Below are 21,426 nucleotides of genomic sequence, written 5' to 3'. Positions count from 1 at the left end.
CACAAATTGCTACCAAGCACACACCACAGCCTATTCTATTTGGCTGCAATAAAATACTAGCTTGTTTTCAGATCACTTTGCCCTTAGTGTTCCAGTCCATGTTACCAAAAATACTCTGGGGTTAGGTGAGGTGGTTTCTAAAAGCAACACAAACTAAAAATTGAACTAGTCCGGTATGTACCCCTTTTAGTCTTTTCTTTAAGAGCTTTTGTTGTCTGAAACTGTTAAGCTGCTCTGCAAATCTGACTGCAGAAGCAGTGAAGTTTTCCAAGGCAAATTTCTCTGGGGGGCGAGCATTTCTGGTTGGGTTTGTTCGACGCTCTATCTGGCCTTCTGAAAACATTCTCCTTGGCATTTTCTTCTGTTTCTAGAAAAAAACAGGAGCGTTTTAATGAGTCACCATAGGTCTGTTTTAATTTTGTAGAACATAGCTGCAGTAGTGCCTTTACCTGTTTGTGTTAACGAATAGATGCAACTTCTTTAACCTTTCCAAATTCACCCTTTTGAGGGTCTTGTTTTATACCACAGTGCCAATCTCCACATATATAATGAACTTATTTGGACCAAACTACAATTGATAGCACAAATGCATTTTACACTTCTACAAATAGCAGCTGCGCTCCTCCATCCTGATTTGGGATCCTGGGGGAAGGGATTAACCCCTTTCTCCACTGAACATTTCAGCCATGCTCTCCTTTTCAAAGCTGCTATTTGCCTCAACTGGAAACACATGCAATGCCTAACAGCATTTGCATGTTTTTCCCCCAATTGATAAGTAGATATATTCTAAAGGATAATGTCCTAGGAGGGGGAGGGCTAATCCCACTGCTCCATGGTTGCTTTTTATAAAAGTCTGAGATGGAGATCCGCTCACAAAGTTCATCATTATGTCTAACTTGGCCCTTTTCTTGTGGCTGTTAATGCTACAGTAGCAATTTTTGTAGTGTAAAAAGGAGGTGCACAAAACTGTACGAAGTTGCTCTTCATACCCTTCAGTTAATTTGCAGGGGGGGGGGGTTAAACACATTTATTCTTTCTGAATCTCCTAAACAGAATAAATGCATATAACATAAAGCTGGTTATGAAAGAATGCAATTGTATAGTAACTGGAAGGGAAAAGTCACAAAATACACTAGTGAGAGCCCAATAATTTCCTAGTCATGTGTATATGAAGGGCAGGGAAAAGCTGGTATTTCTGTATGCACAAACTTCGTAACAGACATGATATTTGTTTTTAATGTTGGCCTGAAAATCTAAGTCCAGAATGTCTCCTAAGAAGCCGTTCTTATCGGTATCACTGGGGGGGTGGGGGTAGCACCTATTGGAAAATACAGAAAGAAAGCCACACAGCCAATCTTAGCAGTGCATTGCAGGTTTCCCAAAAGTATTTACTGATACTTACCGAAGGAGTTGAGGTAGGGGTTTTCACTGGAAATAAGTCGGGTATAGAATTCAGTTCCGCTAATAACTGAGCAAGCTGAAATGAGAAAAATGACACTGAATTTCTTCTGTATAGATAAATATTTAATATATGTATTGTCCTTTGCAATTTTCATTTTTTTCTAGTTTTTCTGTTTCTTTGTGTAAATTATTATGGTTTCTTTGATGTGAAATTATAAGTCCTGTAATGCTACATCTTAAGAAAGTAAATCTGTTTATAGCTGTTCAGTTTCAAAGTGTGTTTTCAAAATACCAAAATTAAAGTGCGCATTTTCAAAATTGCAATGACTCCACGTATTAATCCAGTGTGGATGGGTTTTGTCATTAACTTGAAAGGAGAAGATACTGTAATGTGGTGCTTCCTTTGAATAAAGCTGTATGCCACAGAATATGCACCCCAAAAAAGTTCTTCTGTTTTAGATTAACTTAGCTTGTTGACATCCAAACATGGACTAACTGTGGTTAGCAGAAACAAGCAACTTCAAATCATAGTTTATGAAGCCAGCTTGTTTTCACTAACCTCTGGCTTAGAGTAGCCAGAGTTTAGAATTTGGCTGACATTGCAAACTGTGCTTAATCTAAAACAAATAGAAAATTCTGATCTTCTGATGTTAGTACCTGCAAAGAGTTGGAGAGCCCAGAAACTTAAGGCTCATTCTCATAATGCTCAGCCATGGTTTAGCAGAGGGATGGGAAATCTGTGACCCTTTATTCATCAAATTTCGAAGGAATGCCAGTTCCCTATCCCTGGTTCAGTGGCATGACCAAATGCTGCTACTAACAGTTGCTTTCAGATTCAATTCAAGGTACTCTGTGCCTTCTTTTAAAGAGGCCTGACATGAGGAGGCATAGGGCTAGGCATTCATAGTGTTGGTGCTTATATTATGAGCAGCCTGCCCACATTTTTGTTCCAGAAAGCTTTTTCAGTTTGACTATAACGGGCTATGTATTTTGTGTTGCGCACTGATAAAGTAAGGTAAGGCAAATTAAATTTTTTAAACATACATGTACTTTTGGGTCTAGAATTGTCATGTCCGTAGCAGCCTGCAATTTCCTTCTGTCTTCTTCGTTATTAGTGCAAACTAAGACTGTTGAAATATATTTTTACAGTTTGTGTACAACAATGTCTCCTGCATCCCAGTTCTTACCATGGCTTTATTTTCTTTTATATTCATGGCTCTTTTAAGCAGTGCACTAGAGCTTTCATTTGATGCCTCTTTAGAATCTTCCTCTTTAGAATCTTCCTCCGACCCTGAAGATGCTTCCTGATCTGCCACTTTCCAAGTTTTATTATTTTTTATTTGTGTAAGAGAGCAAGGGTGTTTACTGTCCATCAAGCAGAACTTAGAAGAACGTCTTTTAGGTGCCCTCTTCTCAGCAGATTTCTTGGTAGGGAACTGCAATGCCACACGAAGGCCAAAGCTACTTCTCCTGGAGGAAGCATTTGCTCTACCTTCCTCCACCTCCACTTCTTCATCTGGTTCTGCCGCCATCAAGGATAATGGATCATTTTCTGGATCTGATTCCACTGCCTAAAAACAATGCATGAAACAACCTATAATAAAATCGCATCTATCATGCAATAATTTCCAGTTCCACTAATGAATGAAAAACACCATTTTCATTATTTCTACACAGGCCTTACTGAAAATGCATGTTTTTTAATTTTTTTTTATTTAAATGGACAAACTTCATGTAAATCAAGACAGCCTTGAGCATAGGGACGCATCACTTCTTGTATGTGCTGCAACAAAACAAGGCCAAGAATGTTATAAATCACTACAGTGCTCAATTATAGACCAAAATGAGGCTCTAGAATAGCCGGTGAATTAATTGCAGAAACACTACTGACTTCACAGGCACATACTTTATCTAAAGTCCTTCAACAAATAATGCATTGCACTTAATGCACAGAAATTAGTTGTGGGGGCAGAACTAAGCTTGCCATTAATTTAGGCTGTTATCCTATACACATTTGCCTGGAAGTAAGTCTCACTGAACACAAAGAACATTACTTCTGAGTAGCTATGCGCAACACTGTTTTGCAATAAATAATTCCAGGTTGAGGATCACAGCTCAGTAGCAGAGTATATGGTTTGCATGCAGAAGGGCCCATGTCCAATCCTTCACATCTCCATATGTGTGATCAGGTAGCAAGTAGAAGTTGTATACCTAAGATCTTGGAGAGTTCAAACTGGGATTTAAATCTTATTGTCCCTTCACTGCACAATAACAACTCAGTTTCACATGACAAAAGGAATGTCAGAAGACCCAGACTGTGCTACTTGGGAGAAACCTCCTCTGGACAGTAGGCCAACAGTGACATTGGAAGGAGCTGAAGCATTGGTTAGCAGTTCTGATGTTACCTTTATGGTACAGAAAGGAGATAAATTGCAGCAGTACCCACACTGCAAAGGTCAATGTGAGAAGGGGTATGAGAAAATCTTGTTTAGTAGGCTGTAAGTTTCAATCAATTTTTTTCAGCCTTCTCAGTCCTGAACCTCAGTGCAAGTCACAGTCCTAAACCACAATATTTATTAAAACAAGAGGCAAATCCACAGGAGAGACAAGGGTATATGAAGATAAATACTATGAAAAATGTGGCCTGTACCTCCATATCCTCCTCTCCATTTACTTCAAATCCTTCAAACGCTTCATTTTCTGACTCGGTGTCTTCTCTGAAAATCTCTCTCAGTTTCTCAGTCAGGTGCTTGGGCTGACAATGAATGTCCTGCAACACCAAGCACAAAACACATTGTTCACTGAACAATGAAGCAAAAAGGAAAACAGCCAAAAGATCCTATCAAAATCAGAGTAGACTGCTTAACAGTTTACTGCATAGATGATGTGAACCAGGAAAGAACAAAACCCAGCTGAAGGAGATGGGAGGGCAAATGCAACCCTGGATAAAGCAACCAAGATAATTCAGGTGAGCAACTCCTTCCTGCTCCCCTCCCTTGGAAAATGCAACTTTCTCCTTCCACTGATGTGTGTTTAAAATGTCTACTCATTGGCTTGAATACTAAGATAATTTTAGAAAGCTGAAGGAAGGAAAACTTCCCATCCCTTCCTCAGCTCTGTAGCCATTATAAATATGCCTTCCTGAACATTGCCACCCCCATGTGTGTGTGTGGGGGGGGGACAACAGGCTTAAGGTAAAGGGACCCCTGACCATTAGGTCCAGTTGTGGCCGACTCTGGGGTTGCGGCGCTCATCTTGCTTTATTGGCCGAGGGAGCCGGCGTACAGCTTCCGGGTCATGTGGCCAGCATGACAAAGCCACTTCTGGAGAACCAGAGCAGCACACGAAAACGCCGCTTACCTTCCCTTCCAGAGTGGTACCTATTTATCTACTTGCACTTTGACATGCTTTCGAACTGCTAGATTGGCAGGAGCAGGGACCGAGCAACGGGAGCTCACCCCGTCGCAGGGATTCGAACCGCCAACCTTCTGATTGGCAATTCCTAGGCTCTGTGGTTTAACCCACAGCGCCACCCGCGAATAAAAAAAAAATTAAATCAGCTGAGACATGAAAACGGTTAATGCAGCATAAGGTTATCAAACTGACATGTGGGGAAGGTGTGGGACAAGGGAGAAGGTGTGGGACAAGGGAGAAAGGGGGAAGAAAGGGACCCAAGACTTACTTGGGGCAATTGCTCCTCCCCCTTCAGCCCCTCATGTGCCACCCCACCTTGTGCCCATCCAGAGCTTTCTCAGAACGGCAGGAAAGGACCCGGTAGTTTCCTTCCATGACTTTCTTAAGGTACCTTAGGAGTCAAGCCAATATGTTAACACAGTCTGAATGTCTGTCTCTCTCTGGCCAGATCCACACAACTTTTAAAACATATGCAGCACATATTAAAGCTTGTGACTCCCCCTGAAGAATCCTGAGAACTGTAGTTTGTGAAGGGTGCTGAGAACCAGCTTTGTAAGGGTGGAAACTACAGGTCCCAGGTTTCTTTGGGGGAAGTCATGTGCTTTATATGTTTGTTGGAAGTGTTTTAAATGTATAGTGTGGATCTGCCCCTCCCTCCCTGTGCCCACCATCCCATACTCACACAGTGTAAGTAAATAACTTCCCATGATTGCTCAAGTATCAAAAAGTTAGAGGTGCTTTTTTTCTTGCAAGTTGTTTTAACTTTAATTTTGTTTTATTATGCACATAGAAGAGTCACAATGAACGTTATGAAATCAGGTGGAGAGGTTTGTAAGAGAAAATATTTCAAAGCTCCTGTCAATCTTTCTACCTTTCTAAGGCTTTCATTCTAAGGCTAGTGTGGGGGGGTGGGGGTGGGGGACTCACATGCATATGCAGAAAACATCAATCTTTGGAGAGTCACAACTGTGCATTATGAGAGCAGTTCCCTTGTTTTTCTTTGCTGCTTCCTCCTGCCACGCAAGACTAAATGACCTTTCATACAACTGCACTTCACTAAGTATCTTTATTCCCTTTTACAATGCTGCCCTCACTTCCCTGTATTTAATTATACACTTCTTTATATTGAGATAATGTAAGTGCAAAACAGTTACAATAGATTAAGAGAAAAACTTTGAGGGGAACACAAGAGAAAGAATCGTTTATATACTGTTCCTTTAAACTCGAAAATCATCTCCTATGATAATTGGAGGGGTTCTCTTTGTAAAATTACTTCTTCTGCTGATAGCTGCGGTGCAGCTGCTTCAGAGTGGGGGGGAGCGTACACACAAAAGGAAAGTTACTTTAAATGAGAAATTGTATTTACAGTTGAGACATATTGAAACAGGAATGTTGACATGGTTCTAGGAGCAAGATGTACATATCTCCTGGAAGGGACCTCACAGATAATTCAGTTCAACCCCGTGTCAATGCAGATAATCTGCAGCTGCAGAAATATTCCTAGTGAAGCAGAGTCCTCCAGTGTGGTGTCATCTGCAGGTGTCATTAGCTTTGTCTTTATTCCTTGATCCAAGTCATTTATATCAAAGATGTTGAAGAAGCCTGCAGTATCCTACTTCTCACTTCTCTTAGAAATATGAGGACCCATTGATGAGCACTCTTTTGATATAGGCTACAATTCCACCTATCAGCAACACTGTCAAGTACACGTTTTACCAGCTTTTCAATGAGAATATTGTGGGGGACCTTGACAACAGTCTTGCTGAAATCAACGTATATTACATCTACAGCAGCTCACTGATCTACCAAATTAGTAACTATTAAAAAAGAATCCTAAGATTAGTTTAGCATAAATAGTTCTTGAGAAACCTGTGCTGGCCCTTGGAACCACAGCATTCTTTTCTAAACAGATAAAAGAATTGTTCTAGTACCTTCAGCAGAACCTCCAGACATTAAGATGTAGTGTCCGTAGTTGTCTGCATCCACTCTTGCCCTGCCTAAGCCCACATTTTAGTGTGCAACTGTTAGTACTGAATGCCACTGAAAGGCCAAAGTTAACCATCAATACAGTATTTTCTGCATCATCTGGCAAGTTTTGGAATAGGACACAATGCCCTTTCAGTGGCTCTGCCCATACCTGTTAAGTAGGATCCAAAAGTTGTCTCACACCAAGGCTCTGTCCTATGGAAATTAACCTGCAGGGTATTGAAAACTTCCATCTTGTACCCCATGCTGTTTGCCCTCTACATGAAGCCGCTGGAAAAGGCCATGTGAGATTTGAAGCTTGGGTGTCATCAGTATGTTGTGGACACCAATTATCTGTCCTTTCCCTCAGATTCCACTAAAGCAGTAGCTCCTTGAATAGGTGCCAGGAGTCAGTAGCAGGCTGTATGAGAGCCAATAAACTACATCAAATTGTTGAGGTGATCATGCTCAACTTGGAGTGGGTTGCCAGGGTGTTCTTGACTTCCTGACCCTCTCCCCAAAGAATCATTCAAGTTTAGATGTAGTCCTGAATCCGGTTTTCCTGCTTGCCTACTGGTTGCTGTGACCAGAACTATTTCTGACATCCAGTGGTATACCACTGCATCATCTTACCACCAATTAATACCAATTAATACATGGTCTAACAACCTCTATATAAGACTTTTTTGTTGTTGTTGTTGTTGTTTAGTCGTGTCCGACTCTTCATGACCCCAGAGCACACCAGGCACTCCTGTCTTCCACTGCCTCCCACAGTTTGGTCAAACTCATGCTGGTAGCCTCGAGAACACTGTCCAGCCATCTCGTCCTCTGTCGTCCCCTTCTCCGTGTGCCCTCAATCTTTCCCAACATCAGGGTCTTTTCCAGGGAGTCTTCTCTTCTCATGAGGTGGCCAAAGACTACCTCTTAATAAATTAAACCTAAAGTTGGTCAAGGCATTCTTTGCTTTTATCATTCCTACTGCAATTTATTAAACTGACCTCAGAGATCAAAGCAGCAACTATTACTAAATCACATTCAAGCAAATATCTGGGTGAATTATCTTCTCCACCAAGTTGAAAATTAATCATAAACTGCTAAAGGGCAGTGGTATGCATATATTTAGGCTATAGTCATGTCCTAAGCCTTGCGGTAATCAGAATCAAACAAGTTTAACATGGGAGACATAATCAAGTCCTTACTATCTGAAACACGGTGAAGTCCATGTATTAAAGAGATTTAGATTTAGGAGACTTGAATTTAAGTCCTACCTCTGCAACAAACAAGTTTTTCAGTGCTTTTCTGTCTCATTTATTTCAACAGGAGAGTGCTAAAGAATGCACTTAAGGGTGTTTAATCTTCAATAGATAGTCTATGCAAAAAGTCAAAAGCACTACATTCGAAAAGCATTTTTAGAAAACAATTTCAGAAGAAGGATAATCTATCTATTTTAGTTTTCACCATGGTTAAATATAATGTTTCAGATTTATAGGAGATTTACAAGATTTCCCTACCTTTTTTCTTGACTCTAGTGAATCAAAACTCTCACAGCTGTCTTCCAGTGACAGTGTTTCCATGGGAACATCTGCTCCAAACCCAAGAAAATCTTCATCATCACTTGGGGTATTAAATATATCAGCCAATTTGAGCATCTGTTTTCAGTTCGTAAAGAGAAATGGAAGATAAAGTTAGCTATAGTAGTTATTAGTAGCATCTTTCACAAGAATGGCATGCTATTAATTCACCACTCATTTCAATTAAACATACATAGTACACATGAAACTTCACAGGTCAAAACACAGAGGATGCTAGGAAGGCTGATTTAGGTTGCAAATCACTTCACACTTGCTCAGGAGTAAGGACCAGGTGCTCACCCACTCTTGTCACAGCAGGATGGAACCCTGGCTTTGTGAAGAGAGAGGAACCCAAACCTGGCCCTACAGGCAGAGAGAGGCAATCCAACTCCCCATTGCAGCTCAGAGCTGGAGCTATGCAATTTCCCTCTGTGTCCGAGAGACCTTCTGAGCTCAGAGCAAACGGATGTCCCTCCACTTCTCCCTTTCAACCCTGAGCTTTCTTCTGCACCCGAGGAACACCACAACTCTTAGCATCTGCCAGGTAGTGAACCAAAGCAAACCTCTGCCCCCTTCCAGCACTGTGCTGGATGGACAGTTGGGGTCCCAGCTCCAATTTTAAGAGATGGAAAGAGAAGTGATTTCTGGCCTTTCTCCTGGGCATAGTCGGCCAGTTGGTGCCAAAGAAGGACAGAACTTTTTTATGTATGCCACAACAGCAGCAAGAATACTCATTGCAAAGTATTGGAAGACACAAGATCTACCCACGCTGGAAGAATGGCAGATGAAGGTGATGGACTACATGGAACTGGCAGAAATGACTGGCAGAATCCGAGACCAGGGAGAAGAGTCGGTGGAAGAAGATTGGAAGAAATTTAAAGACTATTTACAGAAATATTGTAAAATTAATGAATGTTAGAATGATGTTGGGTAGAAATTAAGGGGTTTTCAGCTGTAATACTATAAAGGAATATGAAAAATGGATTATTAAATAGGTAAAAATTTAATGTTACAATAGCTTAGGATTAAAGACTAGGATAAATAAAGAGGGTAAGGATTTGCTGAACCAACAAACTGAACTGGAATACAAAAAAGGGAGGCGTGAGGAGGTCCGGGAAATAAGCTAATGAAAAATAAGTAATGGAAAGAATGAGTTGTTTTTAACTATTTTTATTTTGTATTTTCTTACTTTTTTATTTTTATTTTGTAACACTTTGAAAATCTTAATAAATATCTTATAAAAAAAAAGAGAAGTGATTTCTTCCTGGCCTCCTACAGTGGAGGGATTCCCATGTCATTTAATTGTTTGTAAATTATATATTAGTTTTCACTGTTGATATACAATTCCAGTCTCATAAACTTTTACAAATTATCTCAGATTTTGCCTAACAGGACAGTTCAAGACACAGGAGTTTGTAATACCTCAAGAACACAGGGTTGTGTCCAATGCTAATCTTACTCCAAGCAGACCCAGTGAAACCAATGGTCAGGATTCACTTATGTTTATTATTTTCAGTGTCTCTATTTGAATAGAACTTAGTTGGCTACAACAACCAGCCTCTTAACTTTGTGATGTTTCAAGTGCAGCTCTAAAACAGCAAGCCAGTTCACCACCCAGAAAGGAGGATATTCTTCAAATGTTTAAAAGAGCACCCTAAGGGTTGGATGACCTATGAATTGAACTGAAGAAATCAACATTACAATGCTAAAACTTTAGAAATATATTTGGTATGCACTGCCACTATACAGTGGTACCTCGGGTTTAGAACTTAATTCGTTCTGGAGGTCTTTTCTTAACCTGAAACTGTTCTTAACCTGAGGTACCACTTTAGCTAATGGGGCCTCCTGCTGCCGCTGCGCCGCCGGAGCACGATTTCTGTTCTCATCCTGAAAAAAAATTCTTAACCCGAGGTTCTACTTCCGGGTTAGCGGAGTCTGTAACCTGAAGCGTATGTAACCCGAGGTACCACTGTATATGCAAATACCTACGATGAAGTATCACTAGAATATTCCTCAAACTCTATTCACTACCTGAGAAAATATGTAAAACAGGCATGCATTGTCTAAGTGAGGCTGACGGTTTGTTTTTAATATGAAGTTCACAATGATAGTGATGATGATGAAAAAGCAAGAATTAGAAAATCTAACTCCAGTATATACACTGTACATTTTCCCTCCACACTCATACACATCTTTATATGTTATTTTTATAACATGTTTTTCAGCACTGGAAAATAATTACAGAGTAATTTTTAATTTTCACTTTCCATAAACTTACAAATTGTGCTCACATTCCCACATTGCTTTTCTTCATTGTTTCTCCCTGTTTTCATTTGAGACACTAACTTATATAACAAGGCTGTTTTCGCCTTATTTTCCTCATCCATTCTGATATAGGTGGTTTTTATTTTTCCAGTGAGGACCAAGGCATAGCCTTACACATATTAGAAGCCATGTAACTAAGTGTAAAGGGACGTGGGTGGCGCTGTGGGTTAAAACACAGAGCCTAGGACTTGCCAATCAGAAGGTTGGCGGTTCGAATCCCCGCAACAGGGTGAGCTTCCGTTGCTCGGTCCCTGCTCCTGCCAACCTAGCAGTTCAAAAGCACGTCAAAGTGCAAGTAGAAGGTAAACGGCGTTTTCGTGCGCTGCTCTGGTTCACCAGAAGCGGCTTATTCATGCTGGCCACATGACCCAGAAGCTGTACACCGGCTCCCTCAGCCAATAAAGCAAGATGAGCGCCGCAACCCCAGAGTCGGTCATGACTGGACCTAATGGTCAGGGGTCCCTTTACCTTTTTAACTAAGTGTTTGCCAGTTTTCCACTTCTGCCCAGATTGTGTACAAAAGAATTGTTTTGAAATTTCTTGGTAATTACATTTCCTGTATAATTTCCAAAATACACTTATTAAAAATGATAGTACTGTGCTGAATAACCAAGTCCATTCTTCCAGTTACATATGCTATTTACCAATCAGTAAATCTTCCTCCCACTTCTTTTTAAAAGTTGGGGATAACTGCTTATCCTTAGTATGATAACATTTGATATATTCTGCTTATTATATTCTGGATTAATCAGCAGCTTTTCAAAGGGACTGTATGCACCCAAGGGTCCATATTTGGCTTTCAATTCTGCAACAATGCTTAGGGGGTTCAATCTATGAAAATAACAGACTATGAACTGTTGCCCAATAAGTTTGGAAAACAAAACATGCTGAGATTTATAGATGGATAGTGTAATTTGTAAGTTTGGGGGCTGGGCACTGCCCCTGACCTGAACCATGGAAGCACTTGACCTGTTTAAGGCCCCGATATTTTTTGGGGGGTGGGACTTTTAATTAGTTTTTAAAGACCTATTAAATCAGGAGGGGAGCAGGGAAAGGAAGCACTGCTCCTCCTTTTCCTGTCCTCTTAACTGCACTACAGAAGAAGAGTTTGGATTGGATATCCCGCTTTATCACTACCCGAAGGAGTCTCAAAGCGGCTAACATTCTCCTTTCCCTTCCTCCCCCACAACAAACACTCTGTGAGGTGAGTGGGGCTGAGAGACTTCAAAGAAGTGTGACTGGCCCAAGGTCACCCAGCAGCTGCATGTGGAGGAGCGGGGAGGCGAACCCGGTTCCCCAGATTACGAGACTACCGCTCTTAACCACTACACTACAGAGAGGAGGAAAGTCCAATCCTGCTGGGTGCTGCTTCACCAACGTATTCCCTGTAGGAAACACGCTGGTGAAACAGACCCCTACAGCCAGCAGGACTGCATCCTTGATGTGCAGTTCCTGCGGTGCTGCTGCATGGGCTCTGCCAGGCCTGCTTGGCCTTCATCAGTGCCACCTCCTCCCACTCCATGGCCACTCTCCAGGTCTGATTTCAGACAATGAGTCTTTGCTATCCCTACCTGGAGGTGCCAGGGAATGAACCTGGGACCAGCAACAGCTTTCCCCAAAACGAAACAAGTCAACAAAGTTCTCAGTGCGACTGGGAAAGAGGAGTTAAAAACGAAGCACGATAATACTGAACATTTTAGTGTCGTAATGCAAAATGCATATGAGGAGCTGTGGCGTCTAGTTGCTATGAATAACTGGCTTCCAGGAGCAAGTGCATTAGTTCCTGAACTATTGTACAGCTGAGCTAGCCGCTGCTGCGATTATCGTATGCCTAACTAATTTCTTCTTCTGCATCTGTACCAGAGGAGTCATTACGGGGGTGTAATTACAGATTATTAACGAAGAGGGGGGGAACCGTTTTCGAGTAAAGTCCCTTTTTTGATCTCTGTGTATTAGTATGGAGGGACTCTGAATAAAGTAACACTGCAGAGGCTTCAAAAGAGCCTTTTGCATTCCAAGCCCTCTTCCCTCCATATTGATTTTCAATAGTCTTCTTAACAACATTCAGGAGCCCCAATGCCTTAATTTAAATGAGAGCTGTATAACATACAAGGTTGATACAAGATAGACCTTGTCAATCAATGAGTTTTGCACAGAATAACTGTGGCAGTGCATCAAAGAAGCTGGTTTCCTGCCACCAAGAACTCACAACTTTTTACTTTAAAATGTTTATAAGTAATTTTGCATGTAACCACTATGCAGCCTTGACACAATAACTAACTGATACATTTTAAAAGCTTCTACTCTGTTAAAAAAGAAACATCAACCTTGAAGGAAAGTGAATGTTTTGAAGTGGGTGGATCTACTGACATGGTGAGAATTTTGTGAAATTAGCAGTTTGTCTACACCACAGGCCTACAACTGGTAGGCTGAGACCCACAAGCTACTTGCATTCTTAGCTAGGGTGGACTGAACCTGTGGTTCCTTCTGGCAGCTGGGGAACACCCAAAGGTGCTCAAAGCATCTCCAATGCACAGCACCAAAACACATCCCCAACCCCCCTCCCCAGCTAGTCAAGAGAAAACTAGGGATTGTTAAAGCAGATTAGGCTGATTGAACCTTGCCTCAAACAGCCAAACAACTGTTTCCAATAGATTGCAAATCTTTCAGTGGAAGTCAAGCTTCTCATTAAATATCACTGGAAATAAAATAGCGTCCTACTGCATAACTCCCAGGGTAGTGAAATTCACTCTTCTCATGCTGCTTTCTGGACTTGGTAGCTGGGACCAGAACCACTGTAACACAGTTGCCCCAATTCTCAATGCATGGAGTTGGTCCAGAAGGATACCATGGTCAAGATAAGAAAGCAGTGTTCAAAACTCCCAGGAATTTCAGGAGCAGCTTCTGAGCTCTGGGAGCAGTACTGGGCCCAAGATTTCAGATTAAAACTGCAGAATGGATGTGAAGGAAAAAACCTTTTTCTGCCTCCCCACTTCCAGCTACTCTCTTAAGACTGGAGAAGAGACCCTCTTAAGAATATTAGGGGGGTGGGAAGGATAAGGACTAGACCATGTGAAAAATGAACATAATATTTTAGCTGCAGTTCATTCATTTTCAGCTTTGTATTCTTGCTATAAAAAGTGTGCCTAGACATTCAGTTGTTGCGTCCATAACCTAGGTTTAAGGTGCCATTTAGCTCCTAGCTTTCATATCTCAGTTTCTAACATTGCAAAAAAAGGTAAAGATGCAGGAGCAAAGTTGAAATTCCCTTGTCCTGCTCCCAGTAGAAGGTATCAGGGTAACCAAGACCAGCTCAGCCTCATAGTAAGGTCTGAACCCAAATTAGAGTGGAACTAGATAATCCGTATCATCCAAGAACGTAATGAACCATTAACAACTCTAGACCTAATTAATCACTCCCTAGACCTACTGATTAAATCTGTGAGATTTAGTAAATCAAGAGGGCATGTGGTTGGGTGTGTTGCCACAAGCACCTTGTCTACATCATAAGGCTTCATAAACTGAAACACATCCCACAACACATCAGACTGTGGCACTGGATACTTCTGTTGGAACTACAACAACTGCTAAGTGAAGATGACTCCAGAGTAAAGTGTCTTTATCCTCAAAATGTGCAGCTAGTTGGACAAAGCAAGTCACTGAATGACCCAAAGGGCTTTTCCCCACAATATCAACCTTGAGACTGCTCAGAATAGCTCCAGTGTGAGTTACTAGCAAGCTCTTAACTTACATGCCAAAATTATACAGAACTTCATGGCCAGAAGAGATCTCAAAAGCCCTGTACAGTATAATAAAACAAAGATAAAAACCAATTCAAATAAAAAAACCGAAGTCAACAAGGACAAAGAAATCAACAAAAAGCAGCAGCAACCAAACCAAGCTTGTTGAATATGCAACAGGAGCTCATGAAAGGCCTTTCCACAGCTCTGGGACTTTCATGAGAAGGCTATGTTTTTCATGAAGGACATTCTGGCCTTCACCTGAAGCTTCTCAGCTGACTTTGAACTGCAAGGAGGTTCACATGGGAGTAGCCACAATGGCCAATAGTCAGGGATGATGTGAGCTGCAGTCCAACAAATCTCTTAAGTGTCACAGTTTCACCATCCCTAACACGGCTTCACAGGTCAAACGGGGAAGCGGGGATGCTATGAGCCAAAAAGACGAGATGACCCGGATGTATCATTAAACCAGCTCAGAGCATAAGATGCAGTATTATGCTGACTCAGACCACTGATCCACCAGCACAGGTACCTGTTACACTACCTGGTAGCAGCTCTTGCAGATCTCCCGGTTTTCAGATTATCATTTACTGAGGGCAATGCTTTCAAAGTAGGTCAAACATAAAACATTGTTATAACCAATAATAATGGAAATAATGTTTCCATTGGTATAAATTAGCACACTAGGCACAAACAAACCCTACTGGTATATAGCAAACCAAGAGGGGGCAGCGGCAAATAAAATCTAAAGCAATGGCAGTAGAAGGACTGACCAATGCTTAACAGTAGGATCTTCTGCATTTAAAATTCCAGAGTAATTTATACCAAATACTTCTTGAAAACCAAGTCATTGAAGGTAGACTTGGATTGCAGGGTAGTTCATGAACACATTACAGTATGGCAATCAGTGCAGATAAATTTTTTCTATCCGCTATATTAAAAGTGAATGCTCTCCACTAGGGGTGGGGATGCTCTGGTACTCCAAATGTTGCTTATTGTTTATTTAGAGTATTTGTGCCCTGCTGTTCAGTCAGTGAAAGGCTCCCAAGGCAGCTTACATGCAATGAAAACAAGAGAGTTCCTACTCATAGGCTTACAGTCCAAAACACACACACACACACACAAGGAAAAAAGGGCAGGCTGTCAGAGCTGATAGGAGCTGCAGTCTGTTTTTGGCCTTCCAACACCACTGAAAGCCAAGAAGTTGTAGTCTGGCAAGTCTCTGGAAGGCCACAGGTTCCACACTTTTCAAAACACTTCTCTAAGAGCTTGCGATGCAAAACCATGCATGTCTACTTGGATATAGGGCCATCAACAAATTAAATAAATTTTGGTTTCCATATAACATACTCAGTGCTGTTTTTCAGGGGGGAAGGTCCCAGAACTCACCATGAACCATGAACCTCCCTTCACACATGTGGTGTGCATGTGTCACCGCAGGTACTATTAGAGGAATTTCCTCCTGAGTAGGTGGACTGGCTCCTCTGAGATAGTGCTTGCCACCTGTGTGGTTTTTTTCTTTTCTTTTTTAGAAAGAAACACTCTTGTTTTAAAAAGCTTTGACGTTTTAAATAAATCTAGGAGCTTTTGTATTTACTTAAAAACAGAAATAGTATTTTTGTAAAGATGAGAAATACTTTTCGGGAGTAACACTCGCTGAAACATTTAAGGAAGACTTTGTAAGGTTTCTTTATTAACTGGAAAGTTTTATGAGTCACCTTACATCTGAGTTCGCCACAATGCAAGAGAGTTTATTTGCCAAACGCCCCCTTCTTTCGCTCCTTTTTCAGATTCCTTCACTTCCATGACTATCCTTTCTGTAAAAAAAAAGTGACCAGGCAACCCTGTACGGGGAGGGGGGCAACTTTCGCGGCAAGGCCATTCTCATCAGCGGCTTCCTCATTTCCCGGACTCCTCGAATCCGGGCAACTACAGAGAAGCGCACAAACTAGGGAAGGATGCAAACAAAGGCAGCGAGGTATTGCACTCGACTGTCCCCAACCCTGCCGGGTTTAACAGCAAGACATAACGCAAAAGGAGGAGAAAAGCTGCAGCTAAGCAATGAATCCAAAGGCTGTAGAGCGAGTTGGGCAGATTATCTCTCTTCTCGCCCCCCGCCCAATTTCCACATTTGCAGAAAAGTCCGTCCCGCTGGACGCACGTGGCTGCTCTGTGGAGAAAAGCCAGGCAGTTCTATTGGGAGACGTCCATGACTGCAAGGCCTGGCGCTGCAAGCAAGGCGTCGGGGCCATGTTTGGCGAGGGGGGGCTCCAAAGGAGACCACCACACCCCCTGGGCAACCCCATATATTCTGCTCGCCAGCGAGGAGCGCGCGAGAGAGTCTGAGAAACTGGCGCCAAACTCCCTGCGCCCGGCGCGCGCCGCGAAAACCCGAAGCTCTGCGAACGGCCGCGGGGCGCTTCCGCCTCACCTTGCTCCTCGGGGTCTCCGGGGCCATCCTGCTCGCGCGCCCACAAGCCCGCCGCGCGCCCACAAGCCCGCGCTCACTCACGCGCCCCTTTCTTGCGAGAAGCTGCTAGAGCTCGAACCAGCCGCCTGCAGACGTCGGGAGCCGGATTGTACGACCCTTGGTCGTTCAAGGGGGAGACGAGGAGGGCTTTTTGCCGTCTTCCCCTCTCCCTTTCTTTTCCATCTTACGCTTTGGAAGAAGTTATGCCCTCGGCGCTCTTTTAACAGCTCCTTACCAGGTCTGCTGGGCAGAGGAGCTTGTGGTTGGGGTCTCCGTGCGCACTGGGCACCAAGGACTCTCCCCGATATCGGAATGGAACAGTCCGGTGGCGGGAGATGCGAAGGGGCTGAGCTGCGCGGGTTCTTTCGAAACTTTCCCCGCATAAAAGAGTCGCGCGGGTCTAGATACGGGTCTAGATTCCAGTGCCCTCCAAATCTTCACGGGGGGTGAGCCGAGGCCAATATTGGCGCCTACCGGAATACAGTACATCTTTCCCCGCCTTTTGGGGGCGTGGAAGCCGTTCAAACTGAGAGTCGCCGCCTTTTCCCCTAGGCCTGGCTCCAAACATTACTAGCTGCAGTTGCAGGCGGTCATTCGCCAGGTGAAACTTTCCCCTTGCTTAAAGATGTAGGACTCAACGGGAAGTATGTGCATTTTGGATTAACCGGACTATTACGCAGCTGTGAGCGATGCAGACGACCTGTTGGGATAGTTAGATCTTATATAGACGAAGTTGTAAAAGGAATCAAAAACTTTCACTGCCCTCAATTGCGTAGGGAAAAGCCCAGAATTGAATCTCAAGGAGGGATTGCAACGAGCAAGGACGATTCACCCATCTTCGACGTGAGCGGAAAATAGAGATGTACCAATCTTTAATTCTCTACATAATGACGCAAAGCTGCAAATGCAGCCTGGATCTGGTCCTCTGGAGTTTAAACAGTCTAAATTCTAGATTAGCCTTAGGCTATCCCAAATCATTTGTTAAAGTCATTGGGAAACTACTTCCTATGAATTAGTGAGTGATTACAAAAACACATTTGTCTGTAAATGTACTCTCAAGCAGGGTGTTCATATTGAATACAAAAATAAGAGTAAAGCAAAGTATTTAATAGATATTGCTCTCTTGAGAATGGATGTGACACTGAGATACTGCTTACAATATTTACAATTCTGTCCTACGTATGGATACCAATGTTTTATTCAAATCTCCTAAGCTACGTAACTTAAATTTATTTTACATCCGCTGGCCCCCTTTGAAAAGAGATCAGAAAGTCAAGCAGATTTCTGATCTTCAAACTTGTAACTGTACATTTCTAATTTTGCTGAGATCTCAGCCTTCAAGTCAATTACCGGTACATGTGCTGTGTATTTAGATTTCCTTTAGACCCCTTCAAAACAGGTACAGTGATCAAAGTGAGCTTTTAATTTGAAATGGGTATTTTAAAAAAAGCACACCAACTTCTTACTAGTTCATTATTCACAGGTTATATTGCAGTCTTTCTGGTCCTTTTGAAAATAAATGTAGGGTTGAGTTTGTGTTTCATGCTTAAAATGCAGGATGCTGTTCTGCGCAGAACTTTGATTCTAGTATCCAACTATTCCCTAGTCTCATTTAGTTATCACATTACAATCATACTTACACTGAAAATGCCAAAGGGTCAAATTGAACCAAATACATTTCTGCTTTCACCTAGTGAATGAATATTGAGATTTAATAACCTCTTCAGCTGAAAAACACTCTTCACACTGCTCAGCAAGATAGAATGCCCACCTAAACTTTACAAAGTTGTGTCCTTCCCTGAGAACATACACACCAACATCCAGTTATGACAGCTCATTCTCCAGCACTTTCCCTATAAAGAGCAGTGTGAAACAATATACCAATACAGTGGTACCTCGGGTTACATACGCTTCAGGTTACATGCGCTTCAGGTTACAGACTCCACTAACCCAGAAATATTACCTCGGGTTAAGAACTTTGCTTCAGGATGAGAACAGAAATCGTGCAGCAGTGGCAGCAAGAGGCCCTATTAGCTAAAGTGGTGCTTCAGGTTAAGAACAGTTTCAGGTTAAGAACAGACCTCCAGAACGAATTAAGTTCTTAACCCGAGGTACCACTGTATACCAATTCTCTTTGGTGTATACTTTCCTCTGTTGCTTTCCTACGCCTTCAGCTCAACTTTCATTTCAGCTGTACTTTCATTCAAGGGGCGATGGGGGTCTGTTCAACCTGGCATGTCTCTGTGTCAAGACAAGTGCAGCTTGTTCCACATTTTCCTGTCTCTGTCTTTGCCAGAACCTATAAAAACAATTCTGCAACTTTAAAGCTAAAGTTTGCTTTCTCTTCTCTCACCATCCCATTTTCCTTTTGCATCATGTCTATATATGGGCCTTGGGGTGTGGGAAGAAGACATGTTCCATGATGGATCTGATTCCTGCCCACTGCTGTAGCTGAGTGTTTAGGAAACTGGCATTCTGTTTCTGGTGTAGATTTGAGTCCTGGGAGCCCCCTCTCTTTTGCCTCTGACATGACTGTTTCTGGCTAGACGCTCAAAAGTAAATAGGGCCATATTCACCCCTTCCATCTCTTGCTTCCCAACCCTACACAGTGATCTACTGGGGAGTCCACGAGCCATGTTTATTACTTCTTTATTTATAAACCACTTCTCAGCCCGAGGCTATCAAAGTTGTTTACAACAGAATTAAAATAGGATAAACAAAACCATTCTAAAAACAAAACCATTCCTACAAATGTAAAACCAATATTTCATAAGTGACTGGGTCACATCTCAGTCAAATACGTCTTCAGCAAGCAACTGAACATGATGGCTCTGGGGGTCTGTCTAATTTTAGCTGGTAATTGATTCCCTGTGTGGCTGTGGCTGCCCTTGTTTGCATGTCATGGCTGCTGCCTTTGACTACTTTTCTCCCTGTGTCCCAGGGGACCGAGTGTACTCTCTGAAGGCCTCTTCTGCAGATAGCAATGTGTGAGTTGTCTTGTGCCCCTTCCTCCCTTTGGTTGTTGTGCACCAAAACAGATGTGAGGAGCGTAAGGTGAACTGAATCCCTGACTGTACAGATATTAGGCACCAGCACTGGTGATGCAGGGGATGAGCTTGGGACATGGACCCTTGCCTCTGACACTATTGGCTCCCTTTGTATGTGGACACCTTTGCCAGTGTAGTCCCCACATGTTAGGCTCTGGCAGTGTTTCTTGGGATGCTGGAGATGTGTCTATGGTTTTGATAACATACAGGGATTTTCTGAATTTTGAGTTTTCTCTTCCTCACAGGCTGAACATAAGGGAAGTAGCAGAACAGCAGCGTATCTCCTGTCCCAGTGTCATTACAGTGGTGCCCCGCAAGACGAATGCCTCGCAAGACGAAAAACTCGCTAGACGAAAGGGTTTGCGTTTTTTGAGTCGCTTCGCAAGACTAATTTCCCTATGGGCTTGCTTCGCAAGACGAAACGTCTTGCGAGTTCTTGCGAGTTTGTTTCCTTTTTCTTTAAGCCGTTAATAGCCGTGCTTCGCAAGACGAAAAAAACCGCAAGACGAAGAGACTCGCAGAACGGATTAATTTCGTCTTGCGAGGCACCACTGTAGTATATACAGTGGTACTTCAAGTTATGAACTTAATTTGTTCCAGAGATCCGTTCTTAACCTGAAACCATTCTTAACCTGAGGTACCACTTTAGCTAATGGGGCCTCCCGTTGCCGCTGCGCCACTGCCACACGATTTCTGTTCTCATCCTGGGGCAAAGTTCTTAACCCGAGGTACTACTTCCAGGTTAGTGGAGTCTGTAACCTGAAGTGTTTGTAACCCAAGATACCACTGTATAGGAATGGTCGGCACAGGTTATCCAGCCCACCGTTCTCATTTTTTAGTTAGAATCAGTGCTTTTTTTCTTAAAAAAACATTTAGGGGTACTCTCATTTCCCTACTCATATTGAAATACTGCCCCTCAGTTAGGCCAAGCTTAGATTCACAAGAAATAAAACATTAAAAAATATGCAACCAAACTGAACAATTTCCACATAAATGATAACAAAATCTAAAAAAAGATACAAAAAAACCTAACAGCAACCGCCCTTCCAACAAAAAAAGCGCCGAACACCCGAACTCAAGAGATTGACACAAACTAACCAGTCAAACATACAGACCCTTAAACATACACACCCTATAGCTTTAATCACCTTGGGCTATCCTTGCTGCTACCAAACCAGCTTCTATGCTAACCTTCTTAGCCTAAATTCCAAATGTGCAGATGCTAGTAGTGGTTAATCAGTGGCAAGGAAAATGCTGTCTGCATAAGTTCAAATGTACTCTCTTCTTTTGGATATTACAGGGTTGAGTGCTAGCTTTAGAACAAAGACCACCTTCAGACCTCCTTTTTTGTTGCAAATCCATGATGACTTGTTCTCACGATGCTATCAGGGCAGTCATATATTATCTCACTTTCAGTACTGTTCGTACTGTACTTGAAAAAGTTTTGGGATGCTCACATCGCTTCATTTCCGATCAGTGCATATACCATAACT

At 42.4% G+C, this 21,426-nt stretch overlaps 1 protein-coding gene across 5 annotated transcripts in view; it reads right to left on the bottom strand.

Annotated features, from left to right (window-relative positions):
• CDCA7L (cell division cycle associated 7 like) overlaps window positions 1-21,426 on the bottom strand; it is a 58,492-nt gene that overhangs the window by 6,353 nt on the left and 30,713 nt on the right. Inside the window, exons 3-8 of one of the 5 annotated variants that reach the window (XM_082193973.1) lie at window positions 17,122-17,586; window positions 8,292-8,429; window positions 4,052-4,171; window positions 2,589-2,972; window positions 1,403-1,477; window positions 182-367 (exon numbers count right to left, since the gene is read on the bottom strand). In XM_082193973.1, the coding sequence (XP_082050099.1) occupies window positions 182-367; window positions 1,403-1,477; window positions 2,589-2,972; window positions 4,052-4,171; window positions 8,292-8,429 (903 nt within the window). In that variant the 5' untranslated portion in view covers window positions 17,122-17,586. Of the gene's footprint in view, window positions 1-181; window positions 368-1,402; window positions 1,478-2,588; window positions 2,973-4,051; window positions 4,172-8,291; window positions 8,430-16,139; window positions 16,401-16,847; window positions 16,968-17,121; window positions 17,587-21,426 lie in introns of those variants that run through there. The other 4 variants (XM_082193976.1, XM_082193972.1, XM_082193975.1 and 1 more) reach the window with 4 other exon arrangements.

Source organism: Podarcis vaucheri (genome assembly GCF_965113315.1).
Source record: "Podarcis vaucheri genome assembly, chromosome: 12".
NCBI lineage: Eukaryota > Metazoa > Chordata > Lepidosauria > Squamata > Lacertidae > Podarcis > Podarcis vaucheri.
Note: the sequence above shows the minus strand (reverse complement) of the source record. Positions and strands in the feature narration are given on the sequence as shown.